General features: G+C 39.1%; 1 protein-coding gene across 1 annotated transcript in view; it reads right to left on the minus strand.

Moving 5' to 3' along the window:
- Positions 1–19280, minus strand: part of LOC106647465 (uncharacterized) — a 76638-nt gene that overhangs the window by 47317 nt on the left and 10041 nt on the right. Inside the window, exons 2-3 of the mRNA XM_089588677.1 lie at positions 4434–4595; positions 2558–2741 (exon numbers count right to left, since the gene is read on the minus strand). Coding sequence (XP_089444803.1) covers positions 2558–2741; positions 4434–4595 — 346 coding nt within the window. The remainder of the gene's footprint in view (positions 1–2557; positions 2742–4433; positions 4596–19280) is intronic.

A 19280-nucleotide genomic window follows, 5' to 3' on the forward strand; every position in this document is an offset into this window, starting at 1 on the left:
ATTTCAAATATAACAAAGGGTGATTTTAATATTTCGTACCTGCCTTACTTTTATCTTAGACTAAAAAATAGTGTGTTTACGACAATAGCTAGAAGAGAAAAGCCAACAGAGCCAAGTCGTACTGCAATAATTTGACACTACATTACGCTAAAAAGGATACGCTTACATTCATTTTTTGGCAATTGAGTTATTCCTTAAATTATTCTTCCTTTTTTTTTATCTTTCAGCTACTTTTCAAGTATGAGTGTACTGATGAGTTTTATCGGTGTATGGTTTTGTGTGATTAAGATCTATCGATCCCCTTTTGACCAACGACTCTTTTCTTTATTCTTCTCGCCCACTGTATTTGAGATAAAAAAGTTCGTCACATTAACGAAGTGAGAAATGAAGGACCAAGACAAATCGAAGGTCATCTTTTCTATAAATAACAAATGAAAGAACTAAAACTCTAAGTTAATTTTACCAGTTTGGACGAGAACTGGGCAAATCAGAAAATTAAAATGTATTCCCCTTACGATCACTGTCACTGAGAGCACTTGAGCAACATTGTGCGCGAACACCAATGAAAGCTCCACGCGCGCCAGTTTGCAGCGTCAGACACGGGCGCACTTAACAGTACAAGTTACAAGTACGATAGGGAGAAAGGTGGGAGGCCGGACCCGTATAACTTGCATCAAGGTTTAATTGCACGCAGAAGCTCGTGGCCGAGCGTGCGGACGTGTATAACGAGCTTGCAGCCTCCCACCTACCCTCACTTATTTACGCCGGACAGTCGAGCTACGCGTCTCGCTATTATTGCTTGGAGGCGAGGATAGCCAGAGGGAGGACAGAGCGATCGTGCTGTTGTTGATTTTCAGCCCAACATGCCAGAGACATTGTTTTTGTCTGCTTTGTCGTTCTAGGAATTTATGTTACCTTCTTCCGTCGATTTGGCTACCTCAAAGGTTTTGGAAAAGTTTCGTGGTTCCATTTTTTTTTTGGAAGAATAAGTGACAATTTTCTCGCTTTTTAAATTATGTACTCTGTTTCCCATAAGTATATGTTTAGTGCATGAAGCAGAAAGATGATTTGAAAGAAACTAATACTGAAACGGCTTTTATTGTTTGATGATGTTTCAACAAGTACGCTAAACTGATAATTCGAGTAGTAATATTAGTGCAATATTTAGAATGACTGCGAAAATATTTCGTAGCTATTCCTGTGCCAAAATAACTGAAGAAAAATGAGAAACTTTGGTTTGTTATCATCACTTTCTTCAAGACAAAACGAAAAGAAAAAAAAACAGCAGAAGAATCGGAAAAGCTAGAGCACATTGTCAATACAGATCTACGAGAAAAAAAAAAAAAAAAAATGAGAAAGAGCAATCATGTGCGCTCCAACGTGCCGAGAGATCAAACAATACTGTTAAAGCCCAAGTTTTCTATTGTCACCTGCATCGTTTCTGCTCTAGTGTTCGCCTCCTCCGACATTTTCCGCACTGTGACACTCGAAAAGTCTTACGGGTCGTCAAATCGACGATACATGCACAAGTCTCTCCCAAATTTCTCGCAAACAAGAGCTGAAAGCTTGACTATCGCTATTGTTCGAAGCGACTAGCAAGTACTGCTTTGTATCTCAGCCAAGGGGAAAAATTGTGAGGACAGTCGAACAAGATGTTTAAATATAGACAGAGTGGAGTTGTGTAAAATAGAGGCCTTTAGTTTTCTCCATTAAGCATGTGCTCACTCGCTCGCCCGCTCAGTTTTTGGCGAATCATATGAACGATGGTGCTTTTTCACAGTTTGGACTTCTTATTCCGAAAATAGAGGTGGTGCAGAATGAGTGTATTTTTTTCCAAACTAATGTATAAAAAATCGTATTTGCAACGCAGTACCTTTACTCCAAACGAGTGTCGCTGTGATTTTCATATCAAAAACAGATTTTTCATCATCTCGTTTTGCAAGAGGATAATTCTCTCAAAAAGTTTCGTACGCAAAAGTTTCGAGAGTACTATAATTACGAGGGTCCAACCGAGCCTTTCTTGTTCCAGATCAAAATTCATGAATGTACGATTTCCAAATGAATTCGCCAACTTTTAGTCGTCGCGTTGGTGCGTTGAAACTCTATCATACAGTTTTTTAACTCGTTTTAAGCTAAACACAAAAGCAGAACCGTATTTTTTAGAATACCCTGTGCATTCACAAGATAAAGGTAAATTAATTTTTGTGGTGAGTAGTGACGCTGACGACCATCATCGGGTTGTGGCGTGAACTGTCTCTGCAGGACATACCATCAAATAAACCGCTTACATCGGAATGGCATGAACATACAGAGACACATGGGGAGCTAAAAGTTTCCAACAGTTTTGTCCTTAGTCCTTACAAGGTAGGGCAGTAACATAAATGGGAGTAAAATAAATATAAATGGGTGATGGGAAAACTTTGGTGGAGCTATAAACGTGTGCACGAATATTTTCCCAAATAAAAAGCAAGTATCATGAAACTGTAAAAAAAAAGGTGACGAGAAGAATGATAAAGAGCTGGAATCATATGCAACATTGTACAAAAAATATACTCACGCAGTGCCGTTGTGCCGCCCAATGGATATGATCCGCCAGACCTGGAGCTCCACTCGTTGGCCAGTGTCCGGCACGAACCTGTAGGTGCACGAAGAGGGCCCCTGCAGCTGTGGGGACTTTATTTGACCGAAGCCCCGATCCGATTTGCTGAACAACTGCCTACTGTCCAGCGTCACGTTGCACACTGTGGACCAAAACAAAACAAAAAACAAAATAAAATTAGTCACTTTTCCTACTTCTCACGTGTAACACTTTTAGTTTCAAATCTATACATAAAATACACGCCAAGGAGGATACGTATTTTTCGTTGATCTTATCATTTTCATCCCATGATTCTCTGCTCTGCTCCAGTTTTCAGCAGCGTCTACTACACGTTTCCTTCTCGAAAGCACTTGCTCACATGTGCGCAGCAAAATGCTCAAGTAAAGCTCTCATGGAGTGGAAAGACGAAAACAAAGACACCAGTGCCAAGGAGGGAAACTACTCGGTGTCAAGAAAAATGAGCAAAACCTGCATGTGTGCAGTGCATTCTGCTCATGGCAGTGTTAAGAGTGAGTGAAGAGGGGAGTTGGAAGATAGTGATTCTTTTCAGATTTTTGCAATTTTTTTCTTCTTTTAAATAAATATGTAAAGTAAGTATAAACTATCCTCTTGATAGTTGTTACTACCAGGTACAAAGTGAGTTGTGTACAAAGTATAAAATGTATAGTTTATTATAAATTTATTTTCTGGACAGATTAATCATCTGATGGGGAAAAAGGTAGGTTTGGAGCAGGTCACAAGTAACAAAGGATCCGTGGAGCTCAAAGCTAAATGGATTTATCGGTTAAGTGCACCGTTAATAATCGACTTAACGGTAAATCATTCGATAAATAAAAGAACCTTCAACCGGACAATTGCAAAAGATTGGGATGGCTACGTCTGCGTACAAGGGCTTGTAAATTATAGAATAAAATCGCAAAGGATAACGCAGTGCTCTGTATGTCGTGCCCACTGAATAAAAGGTTCGATCAAACGATGCGATTCAAATAAATTTTCCGTCAACCCTCTTACTCTACGTAGCCTCTGATCTGCTCTTCTCAGCATATATTTTTTTGCCATTATGGTGGTTTAATGAAAAGATATGCGGCTCTGGCGTATAACGAGATACTTTAAGAGGCTCATTAAATTTATAAAAAGGGAGGAAGTAGCGAGTTACCACCTTTTCCTTTTTTCATTGTTCTCCAGTGATTCGGATCGACTCGACCAATCGACTTCGAGGGGTGGGGAAGGTCCAAGTAGTTAAGCGAGCCGTGATCAATTGGCTCGATTTATGTTTGTAACTACAGTGTTTCAAGACAACGGAGAATATCAGAAAGAGGGTGGAAAAGGAGGGATTTGAGAAATATTATCGTAACGAAGTCGGGGCTGGGAGGAAAAGTTTGAAGTTACGGACGCTGGTTTACTTCATTTTATTGTCGAGTAAATAAACAATTTTTGTTCCACTACTAAAAATAATATATGACGAGTTACACTTCTTGTGAGCCGAGCTTGTAGAATTTACATCTTTTCAAGCCCTCGACAAAGACATACCGTAACATACTATCACTGCATAGAAGGAAGAAACTACATACCAATTTGGCCGATCTCCAAGAAAGATGCTAATTCCTCCTTAATGTAATAAAAATTTAATTGGCGAATAAAAAGCAATTCGATAGAGGAAATAGGAGGAGGAACAGTTGTAGCAACTGAGGAACGAGGTCTCCGAAACGAGGCCTTGGAAAACCAGAAGAGAGAAAAGATAGGAAGAGAATACAACGGATTGTACCAGCGATGTAGTAACAGAAAGCAGTTGTGCCAAGTCGTGTAGTTTGATTTTGATGATAAATGTACTCACTTTTTGAGCAGTAATTTTCGAGGCCGCACTGGGTGCATCTGTTGGGCATGGCGGCGCCGCAGCTGCATCCACCTCGTGGTACGCAACACGCGCAGGCCGTTTGTGATGAGTTGAAGCCGCACGAACAGCCGCTCATGCTCTGCGTCCAGAGGTCGATTTGGCCTGGATCAAATAAAATGGGTAATCATTGATTAGTTCAGAATAATAACTATCATTATTATAAATATTACAATACTAATAATTATTTTTACGATTCCACGGTAATATTGCCAGTATTTTTTTTTGTTAACTCGTAAAACTTAAGAGGTACACTTATTTACATTTTAAGATTTATAGCGGCTTAAGGATGATAAATCAATGAAAAGTGCCATAAAAATATAACTACTTCCAAACCATCTGATTCTATCGATATCTGACCAATGGAGCGTAGTCAGCAAGGGGTTACAATTGGATACACCTGGCCAAATGCGCCAGCTGTTATTGATGGCGATCATGTCAAGAGTATGAGAGAGGGGCAGAAGGGTTAATGTTTTACAGTTTTTTTTCGTATGTTTTCATTGTATTATGTGTTTTATCTTGTAAATATATTTTGTACATTTTACAACGTGAGGCGCACTAAAACATCTAATTTTAAATATAAATAGATCAATTTTAGTAATGATATCTAGCAAGAGACAGGGAGCTGATTTTTTTGTGACGGTACTTATCTTCACACTTATATTGTTTGTTGCATATTTGTAGGACTGCAAATACTATGGTTATTTATTAGTGAATTGTCAGAAAATTTTTCAGTAGTAGAGCCATGCGTTTGGTCAGACATGTCTTTTACATTGCTGGTATTAATTAATTTTGAATGAGTTTTTTTTTTTACTGACAATTGATTTGATAAATACTGATGTGGAAGAATATTATATAATTAAATAAAAATAATAATAATAATAATGAAATATGAGGTTTTTATGCCCTAGAGTTTGGTACAACCAGTGGAGCTTACCAGGCGGGATATAATGCGTGAAATTTTTTTACAGCTGTGAGACTTTTGTAAAAAAAAAAAAAGAAAAATAAATGGAAAAACTGTAGAAAAAAGATTTTAACTCATTGTCCTACAAGAGCAAGTGTCAAGATATTGGTTTGTTTATTAGGCTTCTATCGACCATTGATTGCAGAGTATCGCTACTTGATACATTTGTCTCAATTCCAAGTATTCTCTTTTTCCCTTTATATTCATGTGCTGCTAAAATACATGTCTTTCAAAAATGATTATTAGTAAAGCAACAAATATGACAAACCAGCCAATGCTATTTTCAATGCATATATTAACGACAGGCTGTATGCAATCGCTGTGTGAACTTACTGCCGTCCATCATCGCTGTTGTTGCCGCTTCATACGCCCATGTCATCATCATACACGCGATGAGAACGTCAGCCTTCGCGCTAATGCACAAAATTTGCCTCTGGATTTCCACTTCTCCAGTTCTCTCTCTCTTCCCCCTCATCTCCGCATGCAGATTCTGCGAGTCGATTGTGGAATTTCGATGACGCTGCCGGCACTCCCATACGTTTGGCTCATCTCGTTATACGCCGCACGACAGGAAGGATTGAGTGTGAATAACGAGCGTGGAATTGGATTTCTTGGCTGCTGCGTCCACGACCCCCTTTGTTTGAGCGACAAAAGGACTTTCACCACCTCACACGTACGAAAACATATATATTTCAACTGGATTCCCGTGTTACACGATTTTGTTTGTTTGAAATCTCATCCTGACGTATATTGACGCGCAAAAGGCGTTGACCCGACAAATGGTGTAGACGTACGGTTGAGACTTTGTCCTTCGCCTCGAGCACAATGAGTACAGCCAGCAGCAGACCAGTGCCAATTAAATCACCCCGTTGATATGGACTCTGCATTCAAGCTTCGGAGGCGATGAATCCCTTTCACTCCACTGCATCTTGCTTTACCACTGTAGACCAAATTCTATTGTATTCAGTGACATTTGCATTTTAACGGCGTCTCGAGACAACATTCATTTGCTTTGCCGCCTAGCACTAAGACAGTTTATACGACTGGAAGAGAGGAAGGAATACATTTTCACCCACCATCTGGATCAATATTACTTGACGCTCACAATCGATCCATATATTTGTCTGTAGATGTGAAAAATAGTCTAACACATCTACACATGTACTGTGAGATACAAGTGTGGAGCGAAAGGGCTGAAGAGAGGAGGAATGGGACTTTCGACACCACACCCAAATGACCAAATGAACGTATTAAATAAGAACAGTAGGGTATATATTATTAGATTCGTTTTACTGGACAAGTCTTTATAAAGCAAGGCCTTACAACATTTTTTTGATAAGGTGAGGTAACGTGATGTCTATAATTAATGTATGTTTATTACTGCAAATAATGTTCCAAAAACACGAACTCACGAATGTATAGTACAGAAATTCCCTAGTTGAGACGTAAGAGATAGTGCTTGTATTATTAGACGTCAACGATAGGCTTCAATGCGTGCCATTTATTCACCGAGTGAAATTCAGATGCTGCCCTCGTTTAATTCCTTCTCTGGGGAGGGAGCAGGAGGTGGGGTGAAAGCGACAATTGTTCGACATAATAAACACAGTGCACGGGCAATTAGGTCGTGTGTACGTAGGACAGGCAGCATCAGCAACGGGAGATAGGAAGACGAGAACGGGAAGGTATATCCATGGCGCGCGAAAGTCATATACTGTAGGCACGAGCATTCGTGCACGAGCATTACCACAGACGTTCGTAACCGTACAACATTCATCTCCATACGGTACACCTACGCTTTGGTACAATTATACTTGCTCGCGTGTATATATATATGTATACGTGCACTGTTACATGTAATCTGGGCAATGAGGCAGATCCTAGTGCTAATTCAAGCTTCCCCTTGACTTAACGCTCGGACAAATCCAGGAGAGTCCCGAGGATCACGAAATGGAGCCGATCCAGATGGTTAATCTGCAACTGCCTACATTCGGTCAACGTAGAAGGATGTAATCGAATGGTTTCTCTTACATAAATGAATGAAGGGAAGAACTTTAGAGATGAATCAGTCATCACGTAAAATTATAAGAAGCTTGCATCACTCATGAGAGAAATGCGCTGGAGTTGATCCACACAAAACGCAAGAAGACACCCTCCATCCTATACCAAACACATCTACGATTCGTCAGACCTGCACGTAATAGCAGAGGTACACACGAGTATTCTCTTGCGAAAAAAAAAAAAAAAAAAAACTGTGTGTGGCGAGAGAAAATCGTGTATACTCGAAGGGTTACTCAACGCCGTCTCACAGAATGCACAACGAATATCCTTTCGAGGGGAACGAGGCAAGCACTTGTATACACCTACAAGCCAGTGTGTATGCGTACACGTGGCTTGCAAGATTCGAATTTTCAAATGACTACAGTGCCTTACATACGCCTCACCGGAGTTGTCTCGTGCGAGCACGCTTCTCTCGGAGAAATTGCTGTTGCTGCTCTCGACAACGAGTTATACCCTTACAACGTGCAGCTGCGTTGTTGGCAATGCACAAGTTAAATAGCAGTCGCATTATCGTAACAGTAATGTATATTTGTACATCAGCACCGAGGGTGTATATATATGTACGCAAAATACATTGCTGAGAGACGTACGACGTGTGCCGCAAGGTCGAGCGACAGATCGCAGCCAGAGGAAAACGCTTGTGTGTACGAGTTATGGTACGTGGTCTGCTATGGGCTATGATTTCGTACCACGCAGTGCACATGGAATATCCGTAATCTCATGCGTTTCCATTAGTTCATATGGAGGTATATGTATACCTATGTATTACAAAGTTATTACGTCGTTAAACAGAAAGCATGAAACTTGCAAATTACATAAGTCATTGGCACGTTATATGTTCTCCTCGAACACGTCAATGGCATGCACAAAAAAAAAAAGAAGCGGACCAGAATGGTAACGAAAGAGAGAGAGAGAGAGAAGGAAGAAGAGGAGCCCCCGTAACAGGTTGAATCTGTAGACGATAATGGTATTGAAAATATGAGTTATTATATAATCGGATCGGTATAATCTCGAACGTATCCGTATGAAACGCAAAGCCGATTTGGGCTTACCGAGGACCATCCGAGGGCTTATACGAAATACCAGCCGCAGTTTGAACTCAGCTGCTGTGCTAATATACGCCTTTCCTCTTCCCGACCACTGGTGTGATGTCTAATTGGTCCAAACAGCCAACTTGATATTCTCCTTCCTGTCGGCCGCGATAGGTCTATGGCAAATTTACCGTGTATGATTCGGCTGGGGTATTATGTGCCGGGGGGCATGTGCAGTTTCAGTGAAACTCTAACCACCCGCCAATACTGTTTGACTGGCAGTATGTACGGAATTCAATCTAGGGGTAGCTTTTTTCATTCATTTCTCGATTATTATGATTAATAAGACTGCGTTTTCATGCTCAAGAGAAATGTGGCGTAAAACAAACTTGAACAAGAGAAAAGGGATTCGTCGTCTAAGGCGTGGGGCCCAGCGAGGACCCATTTCCTTTCACCTACTATTGACTTACGAAAAGATGTGTATACTGGATTCCATGAAATACCGACTCCACCAATTCCCTACGAGTCATTTGGATGTAGAAAAAGGCAATAATCTCGAGGACGAAATGTAAAACATCGAGTCCTAAACAAATAAAGTGGCTGGGAAAAACTATTGGAAGAAATGGAAAGGGATGATTGACCGGTATACTGCACAATCAAAAAAAAATTTGTACAGATAAGAGAAGAATAATCACTCGAGCTTCCACTGCCTCCCTCTTCATTCGGACCTTTTTTTGGCTCTAAAGCGTGTCCAGTCCATTCTCTCTCTCTCTCTCTCTCTCTCTCTCTCTGTTGCAAAATTGATTTGTATCCTTTCTCTTTTACAGACAATTAACTTTTGTCATAAAGACTCGAAAAGCTAATTGCGACATTTATGTTCGGAACCCTCTCTTGGACTCTTTTCTTCTCAAGGTTTTTCTCGTTCCACGGGATGTCTTGTTGAAAGCAATTGCACTCTTGATGAATAGTGAAACATAAAAAACGAGGTTTACTCGTTTACGTAAACTTTTTTTGCTTCGACAGAGGGACAAAAAGAAAATAAAACGCAAAAACGGACGAAAGAAAAAAGAAATTGACAGTTCAAGCTCGTTTATCTCGAATGTTTTTAAATTTATCAAAGCACAGAGATGATAAAGGTACATCAAGCTCATCCATGCAAAATCGAGCAGTTCCGGTGTTTATGCACGAGATCAAAGGACGAGGATAACGGGCGGAAAGGAAAGTTGGCACATCAAAAAGGGGATGCCGGTGAACTTCTCGGCTTCTCCCTTTTCTCGTGTCGCTTTGTGGCCCACACACCCGATTGAAAGTGGCAACAGACTTTGACTTTTGTGTGCGCTTGAGCAGCTTGTGGAAAAGCTCAATTGCAGATGTGTTAAAAGAGCTCCTGGGTAGCTCATTTCTTCTCTCTCTCTACCTTTTTTCTCGCTGTTCCTTTTGTGAGCAACTCTACGAAAAGATACGGTCACTACCACATGACGATGACTACTCTCGATAAAGTTGTATCTTCTCTCTGAACCGATGAGAATTTTACCTTTAATACTTTTACATTTTATTTATTTTGATGGAGCGTATCTATGACGAAAATAGCACATCGCTACGGATGGAGTATTTTATCTAAGATGAATAAATTATTGTTGGAAAATATCTCAATATTACCATTAGGCACTTAAAATGTTTAAAGCAAAGGTTCCACATGGAGAAAGAAAAAGTTTGTTTTGCATCAAACGACAAGTTTAATATATTTGATAAATATTTATGGCGATTTTTTTTCAATACTATGGTCAAAACAAAATGAATTAACACGTCCAACGTAAAAAAAAAAAAAAAATGAATAGCACTGTCTTCAAGAACACAACTGTGGTGAGTAAAAGTCCAGAGTGTAATAAATAATGAATCACACAGGCAGCGTCAGGGAACTGAATTGAAAGGAAAGTTTACGCGTTCGTTAAGGGCCACGGAAAAGCGCGGCGAGAAGCAAGCCAACGACAACAGTGCATCAGCCAAAGCATTACTCATCGAAGGCTTGTTTTGGAGCACGTGCATTTCCTTTTCTCTTTTTCCCTAGAAAGTTTGAAAGTCCCATCGAAATATACGAGCTGATGCAGTAGGCGTGCATTCTCTCAATGGAATATGGCAAAAAAAAAAAAAAAAATAGCATGCGAATGAGTTAGACTAGAGAAAGACGATGATTTGCGGACCAGTCTTTCTCGCTTCATATCCATCGTTTGTAAATCAAGTATACAGAATCATAAAATAAAAAGAGAATTGGAGCTTTATTTATTTGTGATTTTTTTTGAAGGGTTCATGTTGTGTATGCATAGTACATGTAAATGGAGGTATCCTGCAAGGAGAATCGAGGATTTGTTGAATGACAGGTGTAGGTGGCAGTGATGGTGAATATTGTTTATTTTACCTACTGTAGTTAGTATACTTGTTATTATTACTGTTGTGATAAGGTCGCAATAATTTTAACTAGATACTGAAGCTTTCGATGCTTCTGTAATTTTAAACTTCACAATCAGTCGAGTATGTGAATGACGTCTAGTAAGTTGGTGTGCTCGATGCCAACGTATACTCTGAGAAACGCCGGTGATGATCAAGTCCATTGCAATTGATTTTAAATGAAAATTGAGTATCATCACGTAACTCAAAAGCCAACGTGTATTACTTGAAGATTTAAGTAAAAGTAATAAAATAATTACAGTACACGTGAAAGTGGAGCCTAATTAAAAGTGTTAACATAACATATTGCAACACTAAAAAAGAGTAGCGAAGGGAATAATGTTACTTTAGATTTAAAATTAAATTTCAGTGTGTGTTGACCAGCCAATGTGAAGGAAAAACGGTACAACCACTAATAAATATAACGCTAAAGTAGCTCGTGGGGAAATCAACAGGAAAAGGAAAAGCAAAGCAAAAATGGAATTAGAACTCACCGCGTGGGGAGAGAGGAAAAATAAAACAAATAAAAAGTTCTGCCGAAACAGCACACGTAATGCAATTGGAGAGAGATTTAATGAGAGCGTGGCGTGGAATAAAGAATGAAAAGGGAAGGAGTAAAAAATGAAATAAAGGCGAAATTCGGGGAGGACGGAGGGGAGCAGCTCCCAAATACCAAATGGAGGAATACGAAAGTAGGTTATTTGCGAGCCCGGGTTTCTAGGAGCTGGGCCAACTATTGTCATTGCTTTAGGTGGGGGAGGACCAAAGGAGGGATTGACCACCACATTATGCGCTCTCTCGCTGCTGTATTATCCGATATCTATATACTATTCGGAGTGTATCTATACATATATGGCCTAACCCGGTATCAAAAGCCAGTGACGTCAGTGGCTGCAGATTTATTCTTTCCGTTTTCCCCACGAGACCATGTATTTTTTTTTTTTTCATTCTCTTTTTGCTTATACCTGTTTACTTGCACTCCGTTGGCTCGGAAGAAAAGAGCTGAGATGACGAATTAAATTCACGGAGGCATTTGTATCGTTCGAGTATGCTAAGTAGAAAACTCAGTATTTGGTCAGACGAAGATTTTTCGAGCCCTTGCATTGCCATTGCAACGAATTCCAAAGAAATAAAACAATAATTGATGATAATAGATACACGACCTATTTATTATTGATTTAGAAACACGTTATCACGGTCGTGACGCAATCTATAGTATTTCATTGGTTTCTATAATATGAAAAACTAAATGAAAGTAACGTATGCCTCCATGTACGAGATGCCACTTGTTGTTTTTGTTTCAAACAACTCACTAGGAACAAAAAGGTGAGACGGGAAGGAGAGTCGTTCATCTTCCTTAATGTCCATGACGAGTACTGAATTTTCACGGCCTCCTAAGAGGAGAATCTCACTTCTCTTCCTTGCCCCTTCGCCGGTCCTAACAGTGTTACCCACACACCGTGTTTACTCTCGATGGCGCTGAGATGGACGGGAAAAAGCTGCACACCATCACCCCACACTGCGGAAGCATAATCATTCACTTTATCTAGTGATCGCGTAGGAAATCTAGAGTAGGATATGCATCGTTATACAGAACACGTTAGCACAGACTCTTGCAGAATTAGAGCGTATATGAGAAGAGACAATCATTCTTTGTTGATTAGTCCGCTTGGATGTACGTAAAAGCGCGTACATATACACCTCCTGGTTTTTTAATATACTCGCCTGTATTTTTTTCTTATATTTAGTGTAATGAACATCTATTAAATTAGTTTTGATTAATGTTAGACTGATACGTTAAATAGAGATAAAATATTTGAACCTACGTTTAATTTGAACTAGTACCTATTTTGAAAGAATTTTCCTGTTTAGTTCAACACACAGTGTCTTTACTGTTTGATGAAATTTATACTTTGGTAAAAAACTCTCGAAAGGTAATGTAAGAAAAAATAATCCAAGTTGACATGACGAAGTTGTGACATCATATATCACTAACATGACACTCGACTGAATCTTCTAATAAATATAATCTATATTGCTCTTCAACTCTAGCTTTGCAATTTTTACGAAGAGCGGGGAGAAGCTTTTTCATAAAAGGCATTTGTGATGCATCTCATAAAATAGAAGTTGTACTGCGAGATTATACAAACATCAATGATAATTATGTTTGACCCCAATTGAAATTACTTTAGATAATCGCAAACGTAGGTATGCAAGTTGTAAATGGTATTAGCACAAGATCAACCCACGCGAGACAAAAGAGTCTTTTGACACAGAGGAACTCTGTCATGAGAAGGAGGGAAGATTGATTTAGGTATGCCAAAGAGAAAAAAATATTGACGTTCGTGTGACACACAATAGCTTTTCTCTTCTCACGCCTTCCTGTGTGTGTCTTTGTACTCTCTATGCTCTTGTACAACTCGTGCCTGGATGTTTTTTCATTCCCTCACCCACACTTGCAAAGCTTGGGATCTCGCTTTGCGAGCGTTTGTAGTCGTGACTCCGTCATGAATTATTAATGAGACATGCGTTCATGAATTGTCTCTCCCTGCAGCGTCACATCTACGGCCTATGCCGCTCTATTGACTATCTCTTTCATATTCGAGCGCGTTTTTTCTAGAACCGAAGCCAAGAAAGCGCCTCGGCAATGCCCTTTGAATTCGCTATGCAATCATCCTCCCTCCACCACCCGATAAAATCGCGATACACGTGAATATATTGCGGAATTTCGACGCTGAAGGCGCTCGAGAGATTTTTCGTGGATGGATGTCTATTTTACCGTTTTATTTTGTGGAAATCAATTTTACAATTCCAAGGATTGTTGTTTGTTACTCGTGCATTGAATCTTAAATATTTTTGCAGCTGTTTTTGGGATGCGGTGGAACCAACTTGAAATTCAAGGGAGATACGGCTGTGTCTGACCATTCGTTGGTTTTTCTACTGACAACGCAGATTTTGTTTTATTACGGGAGCGTAACGAAATACGTATGATGACAAATTTGTTTAGTTGTATGTTTAATTAAATTATGTATTAAAATGCGTTTTATTGGAGGTGCATGTATAGACAAAGCTCGGATGTTAAGTGTGACCCTGTATTAGATCAAAGATATGCCTGAATACGTTTTAATGTATGACGCTAGTTTTCCACGAATATTTAATATTGGATACTTTTTGATGGAGCTGATATTGTTCGATTTATGGTAGAGTTGTTTTCTAAGTTTTATTATTACAATGTCTACAACAGAGTAATTTCCAGATTCAAGTACTTAAACACAGAAACAGCGTACGCTCTCAATCATCCGATTAAAGTTTTCTTACAAAAGCAAAAATTTTTTGGAGCGCACAAGATGCGATGAAACTGCCCAAGCACGTACTCCAGTAAAGTTGTACTATCATGTAACTTTTCAATCGAATAAAAGAGGTCAAGTGAGAGAGAGAGAGAAGGAGCACCAACTAAATAAAATTTATTAAATCTTAGGCATTTTTGTGGATAAAAGTAAGGACAGTACCTACACAATTAAAAAAAGTTAAGCATGATGATGGAAGAGGACGTCTTAATCGATACGTTCCTCTTACGACTTTTCAAGTGGGTCAAGTTTCTCGTGCATCATTGGCCAGTGACGCAACTAGTTTGCCCACTCGGAAAAAAGAGAGAATATTGAAAGATGGATCTCTTCTTCGTGGAGTCGCAGTATTTACTAGAAAATGCATCCGTCTAGTTCATACGTCAAGGATAACATCCAGTACAAATTAAGTGATGGGTGAATCCATTTTGATAAATTGTTTACTTGTAAAATAAATTAATGTCATTGCCAACGATACAGTAGAGAAGTCGATGGGACTTTGGTTATGTGAAAGTTTTATTTCCAACAAAACTCTGTTCTCCGTTGCAGATGTGTTGATATTGACTAATAAATAAATGTAAAATTTGGTGGTAAAGCATTGTAAGAAAAAGTTTTTATTTCTATAGAATTTGGACACCAGGGCGTAAAAAAGTTGACGTAATGGCCTCATAGACTGCTACAAAAAAGGAATTGACATAAATAGACAATGCATGCTTGAAAAATTTTATTTTAAAACATGTATTGGGATAATATATAGTCTTTAAAAATAGTATTTTTCTGTTAAATAATCAACTGCGTCTTTTTAATTGCTTCTGAAATGAAATAATGAGATTTTCGTGAAATTACACCTACAGGTGTACGACAGTACAAGGTTTCTCTTTCAAGAGAAAAAAGATTCAAGTGTGTGTACACATGCTACATCCATATATGTGCACAAATACAGAGCTACGTCAACACCTAATATCCTTATAATTCTGATACCGTTGCTTCGTATCTCCTCTACCAGTAGTCTGAGTGTGTTTCTCCTTTGCCCCTTTACCTATTGCAAATATGTTCTCTCTCTCTCTCTCGACAAAACACATTATGGTGCGGCGAACCGAGCAACAAACCACTCCTGCTCGTATAAATGACTTCCTCACTACTTGCATCTCTTTCTCTCTCTCTCTCTCTCTCTCTCTCTCTCTGCACACTTTAGCTCTTTAAATGCAAAAATATTGCCTCGACACTTGAATTCATGTACACATACGCTGTTGATTGTTTACAGATGCAGGCCAATTAGAGGATGGGATCAAAATAAATATTGAAAAAATGGTAGTCAACGTGGCATGTGTTATAAATATATAACGATGAAAAAACGATTAACCCATTGTTCAAAAACATCGAAATAAATCTTTAGTCGGAAACATTTGAATATATATATATATATATATATATATATATATATATATATATATATATATATTTTTTTTTTTTTCAATGAATTCTGCAGAAAAACATTTTGAAACGCTTGCACTTTCCATACATTTTCAAATACAGGCATTTACTTTCAAACGCCAGGCCTATTCATCCACGTGCGCCCATTGTATACTCGCGTAGTTTAGAGCTTTATATACTACGTTGAGCACAGCATATGGCCCATGAAAGAGGAAAAAAAGGGAGCAGGAGGTGTTTTTGAGTATATGCGCGCTAGGCCGCGCGATAAAAGTCCCACGTATAATATCGCATATACGCATAAGCTGCTCTTCCTTGCCTCGTACTTTCGGCTTCGTAATAAGGAGTTAGTGCTACTGATCTGCGCTACACTACGTGGCAGAAGTTTTACTTGTATATCAAATGTATATGTGCAGTACAGTCGTTTTTAGGGGATATAGAATGAAGTGTTGGAGTCATTTCAGGAAAAATGTAGAAACAAATTGTTTTCCTATTACTACTACTTTCCCTACTTCTTTTTTTTTTATCTGCCAATTTCGCGACCACTGTAATCCTCACCCTATAGGTATTGTGTTTGTAGGCATACTTGATTTTGTGACGTGTACTATAAAGCTTTGAGTTGCAAAGCTTTTTTGAGACGTTGATCAACATTTAACTATCACTCAATCATTCCCTTTTTTTTTCCAACACGCAGTTACTTGTTCTACTTGAAGTTGATACTTTTCCCGAGAAATCACTCCTTTTCAAAAAGTTATGATTAAAAAAAAAAATGTAAGTATTGTCACATAACAGCTCCATATTAGAGGTAGAGGGGTGAATGAAGTGATAGTGGGGTGGATGTGGAAAAACAAACACCACTTCTCTATCACTGCCCACAATCTATGAACTACATAAAGTATCTGAGGTCCCATTACGAGTTCAAGCTTCGTACAGTAGAATTTAAAAAATCATCTAACAAGTGCTGTGCCCCCCTTGTCAAATAAAAAGAAAAGCGCAGACTAGAGAAGAGAAAAAAAAAATTCAACGGAGAGGTACACAGCAGAGCGTAGCTTTCAACTTTCAAAAATTATCCTGTACTCTCGAGAGGATAATAAGCAGCCACAACTGCAGCTCCTGTATATTGCACGCATCCTCCACAGTGGTAATATTAAAACGGAGTAAGCACAAGGAGGAGACAGGGTGGGAGGGAAAGGTGAGGCATATTTTCTCGACCACAAAATTGTCATATCAGGGGAGTAACGACTTGTGCTGCTTTGCCACGGTCCCTGCACGCAGTAGCAGGAAAAGTAGCACCCACGTGGTGGAAACGCATAGGGGTGGAACGAGAGAAACGCAAAGTTTTTCCTCCTTCGGCTGCTTGTGTTGCAGTAAAGTAGGATATGACGCGGAGAGAGTGCCACTTCCGGCTGGAATGTGTACGTTTGCACTTGGCGTGTTTTTGGAGCGAGGCAATGTTTTCGTTCGAGACTTTTGAGCGTGGCTGATGCGAGTGGAACTGAGAGAAAAAAGGGGAAAGATAATTATACTGGTAGCTTCTTTTCACTTTTTTCTCTGTGATAGTACTGTGATAAAACTATTTTTTGTATTTTTTTTTAGAAATAACCTAGGTGTGATTGAGCTAAGCTTATACAATAATCTCAAATAAAATCCAGATAATATGATCACTTTCTATTATAATTTGTCTACTCAAATACAAACATTCGTTGGCACTCGTGCTTTTATCCATCCAACTCTGTGGTACTTGGTGCAATCAGAAATTTTTTTTTGTAATGCTTGTTTTCCCAGAAAAGAGGAATTGCATGTTTTACGCGTGTTAATATCGTAAAAATCTGCTTAAGGATGCTTGGGAAGCAACACCATAAAGTAGAGTACCCATGAAATTTGAGTAACTACGGGCAGTGGCCTAAGAAGAGAAAATGAAAAACATAGCTCTTAGAGACACGCGTGCTATCGCGTTGACCACCTGGTGACGGTATTAGCATGGGAGGAAGGAAGGAAGGAAAGAAGGAAGTAAAACCACACATCATCCCAGTGGAGCTTTGTTAAAGGTGAAACGAATGGTGCTAAACCATTAATCCGGATCACAAATTTTATAAATGTAGTATATACAGCTTGGGTGTCGCAACTCTAGGGCTGTAGCATCGTAAAATCCGTAGTTGCCGCAAGTGACTGTTTTTATAGCGCAGTGACGTAAACACGAACACATACACACAAACATCTACACCAAACTGCTATGTTTAGCTATAATGCTTTGTACATCCCTCATTTTATTCGAGATGAGTTGAAGCTTTATGACGAGTAAAGAAGAACGCTGTAGGAGGCAGTAAGTGCTGCGCGAAGTTTCCAAAGTTAATTTGAGCATAAAATTTTCATTGATTTATTTTTCTGAATCTATACCGATTGATTTATTGTTAAAACCAGGCCAGTAGCGATATAATGTGAATATCAATAGAAACAGTGAACTGCAACTTGTTCAATCAACTCTAGAAAGAAAAGAAATACACGTATTGATAAATCAATAGCAATACCTCCTCAACTACTTTCGGAAACTTTTGCCAACTAATACAGCTCCAATGAATCCTCGAGCTAACATCAGTGGGAAAGAAAATCAAGGCATTCCTTGTCTTTTCCGTCTTTAGCCCGATGAAGCAAAAGATGCTAAGGACAAGGCAGAATCAAAAGAGAGAAAAAAAAGGGGTGGAAGCGTCTGGCCTCTGCTCTCAACCTGTGGGGAGCATAACAATGGGGAATAAATATTCCAAATAAAAAGACGATTCGGCAACATTTTCCGGCAGAGGACCGAGGCAGAGCCAAAAGCTACTTGAAAAACGATCCAGCTTTATCTCCCTCCTTCTTAGAGACGCCCCACTTTCCTTGGAAGAATTACAAGCCTTCGGATGCTGCTGTACAATTTCTTTCTCCTCGTACACACTCGCTGAAAATTCAGCAAACTTTTTGCTAGCTCTGTCGATGTTAAATCGACACTCTTTTTAGATCTGTAGATTTATCGAAAAAGCCACTTCAGGATTGTAGCATAACATACGTACCTTATCCCTCCAAGACAAGCGACAGTAGTTGGATCATTGTTTCCAAGGTTAACAAGGAAAGTAAGTAATGTAGCGTTCAAAAAGTTTATTTTGAAAAGTTAAAAGTTACACCCTGCATATTTTTAATAATAGAAGAAAAAATAGAGGGAAGAAAAAAAGGATAAAGGTTGCTTAGTAGCGGATTCCAAGTGAGTTCACACGGATGTGGGCATTTTAACAAGACTCAGGGTGGTGCAAAGAAATAAGTAAACAAACAGGCAAAGTTGTAGAATTCAGACGATAGGAAGAAAGGTTCGCTTTCGAGTCGAGAAAATTGAATGTAGAGATGGTATTGGACAGCAGTACTGCGGAAAGGTCCATTAGGTTTACTTTTAACAAGTTCCAACTTTAGATTTGAGCAAGTCAAGGAGGTAACCGAATAGAAAAAGTGGGGAGACCAGGATCATTTTCCTTTGGAATGTACTTGGCGC

Source organism: Copidosoma floridanum, unplaced genomic scaffold (assembly GCF_036245765.1).
Source record: "Copidosoma floridanum isolate Cflo_tuat_1 unplaced genomic scaffold, Cflo_Japanese_pri ptg000007l, whole genome shotgun sequence".
Classification (NCBI taxonomy): Eukaryota; Metazoa; Arthropoda; class Insecta; order Hymenoptera; family Encyrtidae; genus Copidosoma; species Copidosoma floridanum.